General features: G+C 41.1%; 1 protein-coding gene across 1 annotated transcript; it reads left to right on the top strand.

Annotated features, from left to right (window-relative positions):
• The first annotated feature begins 1,364 nt into the window (after positions 1-1,364).
• cog1 (component of oligomeric golgi complex 1) lies at positions 1,365-11,412 on the top strand. The gene is made up of 14 exons (XM_058373110.1): positions 1,365-1,703; positions 2,310-2,554; positions 2,836-3,017; positions 4,403-4,561; positions 5,061-5,217; positions 5,764-5,974; positions 6,146-6,862; positions 6,993-7,139; positions 7,475-7,627; positions 8,120-8,244; positions 8,329-8,437; positions 10,178-10,287; positions 10,382-10,463; positions 11,187-11,412. Exons 1-14 carry the CDS (start codon positions 1,398-1,400, stop codon positions 11,322-11,324), a joined length of 2,841 nt encoding a protein of 946 aa, XP_058229093.1. The 5' UTR covers positions 1,365-1,397; the 3' UTR covers positions 11,325-11,412.
• Positions 11,413-11,444: the final 32 nt, after the last annotated feature.

The following is an 11,444-nucleotide window of genomic DNA, read 5'->3' as shown; positions in this document are numbered from 1 at the left end:
AAAACAAACCCATATCAAAAATATGTCACAGCGGCATTAAATCATTTCACACACAGTATCCGTGTTAATCAGGTCATACTTGTCGAATATCAAATTCTCGTACATTTAAATAGGAATGAATATTTTTAAAAAAGCTCAGATTGATTTTACTCACACTAAACACCAGGTGGCGGTGTCCTGAATTACGAGTCTCTCTACCCCAAATACAACCTATGACACTTTTGTTTACGTGGAGGTTGGAGAGACTTATTTGCTTTCCCACCCGCATTCCGTAAAATCCCGCCTTCTGCGCAGGGATTGGCTATTAGCGGTCACACGGTCAGGCCGCTGATTGGACAAGCAAGATGTCAGTCACTTTACTCTCATTTAATACTAATAGATCTCACCTAATCTAACCCGAATATTATCTATTATACTCTTTTATATATATCAATGCAATGTTGTTCATTCATGATTTATTGTCTGTTCCTTTATTTGCTTTTACTGTTTGTTAATTTGCATTGACGACTCCATGATTCCTATCCACCAAATATTTGGTGGATCAATCATTTTACAAGTATTTCAAAACTTCAGACTTCTTGATTGTGGATGTCATAATGCTTGATCAATCTAGCTGTTGTTTTGGACATTATTTCTAGCATTACTGTTAAACAATAACTGCCTGTTTTCTTAGCAACTTCATTTAGCTGATGTAAACTTGTATCCTGTACTCTTCTGTCGTTTTAGTTTTATAATAAATAGCATTATTTTATTATTTTTATAGTGTCTGCACGCGAAATTGAGTTAAATAACACTGCATGGAATCAACTCTGGAACTACAGTCGACTCTCTGTTTCTTCTCTCTGGAATATGGGAGTCGATTCGAATCGATTCTTTTAGTACATAAGCTCTCCCCTACAGAGAATCTCAAACGGGTGTTTTATTTTTTTTTTCCTTCTCTATTTTTCTATACTTCTGTAAAGCTGCTTTGAGATAATGTCCATTGTTAACAAATAAATATACAAATAAATTGAACTGATTTTTTTATATTATCGAAAAGATCTACTTTTATTAACTTCATAATTTCAGTAGCACGCTTTAAGGTATGCTAAAAAGAGCAAAAGTCTGGAGAAAACAATTAAAATAGCTCATTTATATGTTTCTGTTTAATAACATACTTTCATTTCTTGCAGGTATAATGTTAAGAATTAAGCACGTTTGTCAAATTATTTTTTTTCGGGGACAAATCTCTACCACAGTTATATTATTATTATTATTATTATTATTATTATTATTATTATTATTTACATTGCTCCGAGTTGGAGCTAGGAAGTGGGCGGGGCTTATCGCAAAACGGGCGGAAGATACTTTACTTCTTTACTTCCGGTTTTTCCAGTTGGCATCTCATAGAAACAGCGATGGCCGCGGTTCCGGTTCAGTCTCTTCGGGTGTCGGATATTAAAGACCCGACAGTGTTGTTTGAGCGCTACAGCACCGATGAAATCCGCACGGTGGAGCGTAAAGTACGCGGGGAGATCGAGCAGAAGAAAGAGGAGCTGCGGCAGATGGTAGGAGAGAGGTACAGAGACCTGATCGAGGCTGCAGACACCATCGGGGAGATGAGGGAGTGTTCAGAGAAAGTGGTTCGGTCCATCCAGGACATGCAGAACTACTGTCACACACTGAAACAGAACAAACACACTCCTCATAGCAGCAGAGCAGAGGTAGGGTCACTACAGTCTCACTTATTAAGTGTCTCACTCCAACATGGTGCTGTGTGTCGTGTCGCATCCCAAAAGTTTACTTTCAGGCTTCAGACTAACATACAGCATTAATAAGTTATACACTGTGTCAAAATCCTAGCTAGTCCACATTATACTTGAGTATAACAAGTTAAAAATGACAAGTGTGTTTTATTGTCATTCCTCAAAATCAATACACAAGACCACAGAACCAGGTTGAGCAGAAAGCCTAGTGCAACAGTTCAACGGGTCCCTCAATTAGTGCCTTATGTAGAAGAAATCAAATAGACGGAATAGTAAAAGGGTCCAGGAGCAGGATTATAAAGTGGCGGTATGCTGCGATGGATGTGCACTGGAAGCTGGTGGGTAGATTTTGATGAGCCGTGGTCAGTCACTGGGACGCAGAATGGTGTGGAGTAACCTGACATCTTCAGGGAAGAGTTTTATTCATTTTATTCCAACTCTACTCAAGTATTTTTATCTGTTTATAGTTGAGTTGTGGAATCTCAAACCTCTGCTGTAATGACACTTCTTTACTAGTGTGGCTGTAAGAGTTTGAAAAAGACCTGTGTGTGTTTTGTGTGTAAGGTTGAGAAACAGTCACAGGAGAAGTTCTACGCCATGGCGGCTCAGATAAAACTGCTGCTGGAGATGCCTGAGCGGATGTGGAGTGCGCTGGAGGGAGCTCAGTACCTGCAGGCCACACAGCTTCACCTCCTCTGTGCTCACCTGCACCGGCTGCTTCACCTGGACACGCCCACCGCCTCGTACAGCCCCGTCCTGAGCCGCTTCCCCATCCTCATACAGCAAGTGGCTGCTGCTGGACACTTCAGGTAAAGCCAAGCCTGAGCTACTGACTGATACTGAAAATAAAGGGCTGCTTCTACAAAACATCCATATAAACAGTGACACCCGGGCATGCGACTCGCTGTGTATGTTGTTACCTTAGAAACTTAAAAACCATAGTACATAGTAGATGGAGCGCATGAATCTAAATCCTGCAGCCAGAACTACTTTCAGTACAGAAAACAAATTCTTTCTGATCTAAAATAAAAACATGCCTGGTGCTGGAAGTGTGTTCTGCTGATGTTAAATCCTTATCCCTTCTCCTCAGGTCTACAATCCTGCTGGACAGTAAGTCAGTGTTGCGGGGCCGAGCCGTATCGGATCAAGCGATCGCTGAAGCCCTGGTGTCCACCATGCTTCTGGAAGACAGCTCACCTCGCCAGGCCCTTGCAGACTTCCTGCTGGCCAGAACAGCATCCATACAGCAGCTTCTCAAGCAGCCTCAGCATGGTACACACACACACACACACACACACACACACACACACACAATACTGTTTATTATTGGTTATTCTCAGAGCCACTGAATGTTGTCCATGGATCATTCTGGATGCTGAACACACACCTCATGAGTATTTATTGGCCAGTGGTTGAGTCCGTGAGGTCATGTGTTCAAATCCTGGCACCACCAAGCTGCCACCTTAACTCTCAACCCTTCAGTTGTGTCCAAATCTAAGCCACTTTGGAAAAAAAGTATCAGCCAAATGATGAAAATGTACATCCATGCCCGGTAGTGTGTTCAGGCTCTGTTTCTGGAATTCTGCTCCCTCTTATATTAATCACTAGGCAATCACGGGCACCTCTGAGCTCAAGTGAGCAGAAAGGGATGGACAGTGCTGTCCTTTAAGAATGTTGCACAGCTTCATGGTGCACCATGAGCAGCATTTTGAACACATGCAGCCGAATGGCTTCACAAAACAACCTTCAGTCTTTCTGATTGGTAGCTGCTGTATGATAGGGGAATTGGCCAAAAAGTAAATTAAGGCGAAAACTGTTGGGGGAAAAACCAAAAAAAAACTGAATTGCTTTTGCCCCATGTCTCACTTATAATTTTGCCTCTAATTTATATTGCATTATATATATTATATTCTTATTTTTTTCTTTTTTTGTGTTGCATCAAGAGTCAAGAAGCTTTTTATTGCCATTTTAACCATGTAAAGCTGACGCAATACAGAGTGAAATGAAACTTTCCTTTAGGCGACTTAGACAGAGATACATAAGGAAACACAAAAAGTGAAAATGGACCTATTCAGATAAGCATACTTAGCAAACTTTGAGTTACACATCCCACCATCAGTTCTCAAAACCAATAAAAAAAACTGCACATTTAAAAAATGTGGCATGTGAAATAGGACCCATGCGAAATCCCACGAAATCCCTGTTTCCTTCATTCCCAGGAAACGAGGCTTGACACGAGCAGACTGTTTTAAACACGTCCCATGTGTCATGCCTTGAAAACAAGAATGAATTTTTAATCTAATAATAATGTACTACTCTAAACAGTTCTAGAGAACGCTGAGAAAATGCGCATCGTAATCCATCTTCCAAAATATCTTGCCAGGAAAAATCCCAGAATTCTGTATTGAATAAGTGAAGGACCATATATAGCTGCTGTTGCTGACAAATGAAGATTTTACAGAAGTAGGAAATCTTATTTGGGGCAAATAAGTAAGACATCTTATTTGGGGCAAAAAGTATACTGGATATGAAAGAATGTGCTGATTATAGAATGAGAGAGAGAGAGAGAGAGATGCAACCTTTACAATGCATTTTAAAATATTATACTCAGTATTGTTTTTGTCAGATTTCATCTGAAAAATTGTCTTTTGCTTCAGGATCTGGGATTAAAGCACAGGTCTGCTCTCTGGTGGAGTTATTAGTCACCACGCTTTATCAGGCCCACGCTGTATTCTACCTGCCCCCAGAAGGCCGTGCGGCAGAACCTGGGCTCGGCTACGGGCTACTCTTCGCTACCTTGGAGAACGTCACATCCGGTAAGGAAGAAGCGGCGTTATTGCCTTAAGCTTAAGTTGCAAGTAGGTCATCCTACTACTGGTTGCTATGGTAATAACCTTTCTCAGTGGGTGGAGTTACTAGAATTCTGAATCAGATTTCTTGCTACTGAAATGAATTGTTCTGGAGGGAGATTTGGTTTGTGTATAAAATTCAGCAGTGTTTATCTGCATCATATCAGACGAGATGAAGGAGAAGCAGTGTGCGCTGTACTGTCTTCACTCCCAATGGTAGTTGCAACCATCAGAGTCATGATGATGAGAGGGATATTACACAATTTTTCTCTTTACTCAAGATTTCTTTAACATGCTTCCTCCTAAATTTAGTGGTTCTTCTACAGTATGTGGTTATTCACAGTGTAGCTCAACACACTAAAGTGTGTCAGATTTCATGTCTGCTGAGAGTGTAGGAGTGTGCGTGTGTGTGTGTGTGCGTGCCCCCATGACATTATTATTATTTTTTTATCTTTCGGTGTTGTAGGTAAAGGCAGGAAGGTGTTGCACGGTGAGGTGAGTGCAGGCAGCTGGTTTAAGTATCTGCCTTCCTCAGTGACGGATTTCCAGCCTGCGCTGCGAACACTGGCTCAACCCATCCAGAGCGAACAGCTCCGGGACACACTGCAGCACTGGATCGACACGTGAGTGTCCCAACACCTGAATCCATTATGAATGTACTAAATCAAAAATTTTCATTATGTAAGGAAATAAAACTCTTCAGGACATGATGCTATAGGAAGGTAATCAACAAGGTGGTTTGCAGGAAGTTTAAAGCAGCTTGAAGACTTTCCTCTTATACCCTAAAAATGTAAATATTTGTTACTAGTTATGTATGTGAATGATGTTCATGTTGTAGTTTTTATCGTTTAATAGTTACAATTCATTTTTTGGAATTCCATTAAAGCAGGTTTAGTGTTATTGCTTGTCTTGTCTAATAGCAGCTGTAAAGAGATATTTTGTCACTAATCTCTTTGTTTTTTGTCTCATGAATTAAAAAAGGTTGGAGAGTTATAAGAGATAGGGGGATAATAGATAGGTGGATGGACAGATAGAGGAACAGGCAATGGATGAACGGGTTTACTCTTAATGCTATCAATCCTTTTTTGTCCATTAAAGCTTGTTAAGATGCATCAAACCCCAAAAGAAGACAATCTGATTCCACCTAACATATAATAATTCTCTGTCAGATGTAAAGAGGACATGCGCAGTGGCATGAGCAGCCTGCTCATATATGTGAAGAGTGTGAAGGGTTTGGCCTCCATCAGGGACACGGTGTGTGACCTGCTGAGCAGCGACTCTATCAGCCAGCACTGGAGCGGAGTGTGTGAGCGTCTGCTGGATAAACCGCTGGACCTGTGGCATGACCTGCTGCAGCCACTTTTCCTGCACAGACTGCAGGTAGAGTATCGCTATCACAGTGACGATGGCAGTTGCTCTATTTCTTGCCTCTGAAAGAAATAATGTCATCAAATGTGGGACAATGTAATTAGCTCAGTTGGTCAAATCTGAAATCAGTATACAACTTGAACTCAGGGTCAACTTAAAACTGATTTTGTTTTGTCTGTGCAGGTCATCACTCAGGAGGGCATGGAGTCGATCTCCAGTAGCTGCAAACAGCTGTTATCTTCCACACTGCAGGAACTGGAAGGCGAGGCATCGAGCCGTGGGTCTCGTTTTGAGAGTGACGTGTCGTCGTTTCTTTGGTGCGAGTCTCAGTCTGACCTGCCGAGCGATGCCGCGTGGGTGAATGTGTCTCAGCGCAGCTCACGGCCCGAAAGCGCCTTGTCCATGAAGACTCACGCCCTCACACCACGTGTCCAGAACTTCTGCGCCGCCCTTGACTCCAAACTTAAAGCCCAGCTTGAGGATCTGGGGTACTTCCTGCCCTCGGATGCTCCCGTATCATGTATGAATCGCTACACGGACGGGCCAGCGGTGGAGCAGGCGCTGCGCGAGCGCTGCACTGCGTGTCTTATGGACATCATGAGCAGTGCCCGCACCGAGCTCATAGACTCCTCAGGTCGAATGAGCTCTGTCCTTTTCCTGGCCAGACTGTGTCAGTCTCTGGGGGATCTCTGCCCCAGCCTGAAACAGTGCATTCTGGGCCGGCAGGGGGAGAGCAGAAACACAGGAAGTCCCCGGGTCCAAAGCAGGAAGTTGGGAAAAGCGGGTGTGAGTAAAGGTGTGGAGCTCAGCCCAGCTCAGGTCACATGGGCCAGAATGAAGGAAGAGCTGCTTGCCTGCAGCATGGAGGCATATCGCATTTGGAGCTCTGCTGTGTCCCAGGTAACACACACACACACACACACACAGAGTGTGTTTCACTTCAGAGTTAGATGTCCATCCAATTTTTCAGTCTCGATACACAACATTATTATCTCTGATCTGTATGTGTGTGTGTGTGTGTGTACACTAGAGTTTAGTGAAGAACTTCACCAGTTCTCTGCACACTACAACAGCCGGCTCGGTCCTAATCACTGCCACAACCTGGGAGGAACTGGAGATCCAGGAAGAGGCGGAGTCAGGCAATACAGTTGTGTCTAAAATCCAACTCCCAGTCCAGGTGAAGCCTCATGAATACTCTGTTTTGGGGTAGAATTAGGGTTTGCACAATGAAAGACAGTTATTCTTAGGTTTATTTGTTTATCAGGAGAAAATAATAATAATAAAAAAGCATAATAATAATAATAGTGACATTGAGACCAATGCAGTATTGGCAGGGTCAGAAATATTTTTATTAAAATCTGAGTTATGCTATGGCACTTTGGAGGATTGGAGGTTGGCAAAACTGATTTCTCTGGGTACCTGATGTGAATTAATTTCTATGTTTTTTGTTTATCATTAAATTAGTGTGCCCTTTGTGTCTGTGTCTCTCTCTCTCTCTCTTTCTCTCTACAGCCCTCATGGTATGTTCAGTCATTGCTCTTTCACCTGTGCCTGGAGGTGAATAAGGTTGGAGGTCACGCTGTGCCAAGGATCACACTGACTGAGCTGCTGCGAGCCTGTCTGGATCAAGTTCTCACAGAATACGATAAGCTCACTCAGAACAAGGTGAGTGACTGTGTGTGTCTGGCTGGCTGGCTGGATGTCAACCTGTCTCTCTTAACGTTTCTGTCCCTTCATTCTCTGTCATGCTTTGTGTCTCTCTGCCTCTGCATTGTCTGATTTACTTTGTGCTAAGATTCCTCTTCCTAACCCAGTGTCTAAATATTCTCTGAATCCAATTGTTAGAACATCTTTTAAAATATGGAGTCCATTTAGACGAACTTTCTCACTTACTGACCTCTCAATGCAAGCTCCTATCATGAGAAATCATATGTTTCTTCCTTCGATTACAGATGCTGCTTTTAATTGTTATGTAGAGAAAGGACTTACTATATTGAAAGATCTATATAGTGATCTTAGTTTTATGTCATTTCATCAAATAAGAGCAAAATATAACATTCCAAAAACACATTTCTTTTATTAGATCTTTTGCTGTCTTTTCACATCATCTTTATTTCTCTCTCTCTCTCTCTCTCTCTCTCTCTCTCTCTCTTATAGGATGTAGTCCCCCCCATCACTCAGAATCGAGGCCTGCAGCTGCTGTTTGACGTGCGCTACCTCAGTGCCGCTTTAACAGCTCGGACAGAGGACACCAGGAGCTCACGCTCACACATGCAGCCCAGGTAACAGAACATACAGCATCGTTATAAAGTCTCATAGCCATTTATTACCAGCACATGTGTTTATCTTCAGCGACTGTATTTCAGGATCCAGCAGATTTGTGACGCTCTAGAGAGCCACATTGATCCGTTCGACCTGGACGTCTTCACTCCTCACCTGAACAGCAACCTGAACCGGTTGACTCAGAGAACTTCGGTAAGTAGTCCACCACATTCATCAAAACACAAACTGAGGGAATGTCTTTTAGAAGAATGGTGTTCATCCCTAAAGTATAGTTCCACAGAGAGTCTACGCCAAAGCTTGTCCATTCCATTCTATTGCCAGCTGTCGGTTTTTCCTTGGGGACATACACTACCAGTCAAAAGTTTGGACACATCTTCTAATTCCATGGTCTTTCCTGATGTTTATTTCTTTCTACATTGTAAAACAATGCTGAAGGCGGCCGAAATACACAATAATCTCATTTGAACAGTTGATATTGAGATATGTCTGCTACTGATGCTCTGTAAAGCCTTCATAACGGCTCTAATCTGAGGTGCTGTTAATTGGTGATTTCTGAGGCTGGTAACTCTAAATGAACTTCTCCTCTGCAGCAGAGGTAAGTTTTGGTCTTGCTTTACTGGGATGGTCTTCATGTGAGCCAGTTTCATCATGGTGCTTGATGGGTTTTGCAAATGCACTTGACAATACTGTTCTTGCAAGAACTATTCCAGAACACCTGACCTTCGTGTGTTAAAATAACAACTGACTGTTTTTTGTTGTCATTACATATGGATTACTTAAGTCCATGTGTGTTATTTCATAGTTTTGAAATCTCCAGTATTGTTCTAGAATGTAGAAAATAAATCCCTAAACAAAAAACATTGAATTAAAAGGTGTGTCCAAACTTTTGACTGGTAGTGTACATATGTTATGTATAACATTTAAGAGAGAGAATTGGATAATTAACAAGTAACTCTTTTGAATTTGTTGATTCACTCTGTCTCACAAGCCAGCATCTTTTAACTTAAACAGGAAATGAAAGATATTTTTTTAATCAGATGCCAAAAATAATAAATATGTGCTTGGTTTAGTTGTGCCAATGTCTTTGTCATGTCACACTCCACAATGGTGGTTTGTGGCTCATATGAAGGTAAACACTCTTTAAGGGCTTTAAGAATTTGTAGTTGTTGTTTTTTTTTCTATATATATATATAGAAATATTTCTGTTTTCACCTAGCCCTACTAGGGGAAATATTGTTATTGAATAGTTTTTTTTTTTTTTAAATTGGCTATTTTTCACACAAATGTTTCTTAGTAAATGGTGATATCAATTCCATTTCTGCTGTTTGAGATGCCCCAAGTGTTTGTTCATAAGCATATAAAATTTGAAGGTAGTATCTTCAGCCACTAAAATTCTGTGTAATCCAACAGAGGGAAAAATACAGGTCTCGCACTGAAAGCCAACAGAGTCCTGACTCATTTTCTATCAGACTAAAGACAGGCAATAAAATTATTTTAATGTCTATACTGATGAAAGTGTCTGATAAGTCAATTTCTGGGAATCAAAATTTATAGGGATAAAATAAGGATAAAATAGTTTCATAATTTATTTTTATTTCTTGTTATTTTTTTCCCTCTCCTTTCTCGGTTTCTCTTCTTTTGTAAAGCTGCTTTGAGACATTGTCCATTGTAAAAGGTGCAATACAAATAAATTGAATTGAATTGAAATTGAAAGCCGGTGTACTGGTCAAAAGAGTTAACTGTAAAGACTTTTGAATGTGTCTGAGAATAATTTACATTTACAAAAGAAATAGAAATGACATAAAACTATGAGTCTACTTCATTCCTAATTCAGTAAACAACATGGAGAACTGGATGGGTTTACTTCAGAACACAAACACTGGTTAGAATCTTATAATGTCTTGCCGTAATGACCGTTCTCATGATTCCCAGGTGCTCTTAGGCCTTTTAACTGGCGCAGAGAAGCAGTTCACTCCCAGAAGCAGTAATGTGAGCTCACAGGAGCCGTACAACATCCTTCCACTGGCCAGCAGTCAGATCCGGTATGACTTATTACACTCACTCATTTTCTTCTTAGTATTCTTCATCATGATATTTTAGAAGGAGGCTATGAACTCGATTTTTTTTTCCTGACAGATTTGGCCTGCTGCCGCTGAGTATGACCAGTTCCCGGAAAGCCAAATCATCTTCTAGAGCATCAGATATCACCAGACCGCTTGTGAGTATATATTACGAGACATTGTGTGTGTGTGTGTGTGAGAGAGAGAGAGAGACAGAATATATAGCTTGCTGACTCAGGATAGCTGGAGTATTTCCTCCTTTAAGTGCAAGGTGAAAAGTTCAGATTTGTCCAGGTTTTATTATTTGTTTTTCTGTTCCACTTCCTCTGTTAATGAGTCATTTGTTTGTTTTACACTTTCAGTCTTATGTTACGATGTTCTAGAGACGAATTTCCAGATCTCGAAGCGCTTGGTGAAGTAACGTTAGTGTGTGATGGTGCTGTGAGTTTGCCTGCAGTGTGTTTGCTAGACGCTGACTTGCATGTATTTGGATTTAGTTGGAAATTTGTAAAACGGTTTGCAAATGCATGATTATCAGCCTCCTTCTGGTAGACACTCTCATGATGGAGCAAACCAGCTTGGAGAAACCTCCAAAGTAACCTTGTTAAGAGCATAGCATAAGCAGGGAAATGTCTGGAATGGGGAGGTGCTCAGGAATATTTTAGGATAATTTTAATGGTCCTTGTGCCATGAATTTTTAATAGAAGGTGTAGAGATGCCATTTCAGATCCAACTTGAACTCTTCAAGTCACTATGGAACAACGTCAGAAGTAAACAAAACTTTACAGTGGCATGTGAAGAATCAAAATTTGCCTTAACGCTAATATTGGTGTACATTGAAATTTTTTCCTACTCATTCGTCTCGTTGTTGTTCTTTTCAGATTGCTCCCTCGACCAATCCCATTCCAGAAGACACCTTCCGACCCGGGAACCTCTTCAGGCAGTTAGCCAGTCAGGAAGAGGAACCTGTTGGTCCCTCCCTCTTCAAGTTAGGCTGGCTTTCTGGCATGGCCAAGTAATTTATTCTTGGGTGAAGTGTAAGGTTTTTAATGTGTTATTCACATTCTGTATAAATAATATATGCCTATAAATATGGTTTGAGATATAAAAAAAGTGTGCTTGTGTTTCTTGTAGTAGAA

The sequence above is a fragment of the Hemibagrus wyckioides genome, linkage group LG02, assembly GCF_019097595.1.
Source record: "Hemibagrus wyckioides isolate EC202008001 linkage group LG02, SWU_Hwy_1.0, whole genome shotgun sequence".
NCBI classification, from domain to species: domain Eukaryota; kingdom Metazoa; phylum Chordata; class Actinopteri; order Siluriformes; family Bagridae; genus Hemibagrus; species Hemibagrus wyckioides.
This window is presented reverse-complemented; position numbering and strand designations above follow the sequence as displayed.

What these genes read in the sequence shown, in the direction of transcription:
- cog1 (XM_058373110.1), top strand. Translation starts at nt 1,398, where the DNA reads ATGGCCGCGGTTCCGGTTCAGTCTCTTCGGGTGTCGGATATTAAAGAC. An exon ending in GGTTGACTCAGAGAACTTCG is followed by an intron (nt 8,438 to 10,177) that starts GTAAGTAGTCCA and finishes CATGATTCCCAG; the next exon opens with GTGCTCTTAGGCCTTTTAAC. An exon ending in CAGATATCACCAGACCGCTT is followed by an intron (nt 10,464 to 11,186) that starts GTGAGTATATAT and finishes TGTTCTTTTCAG; the next exon opens with ATTGCTCCCTCGACCAATCC.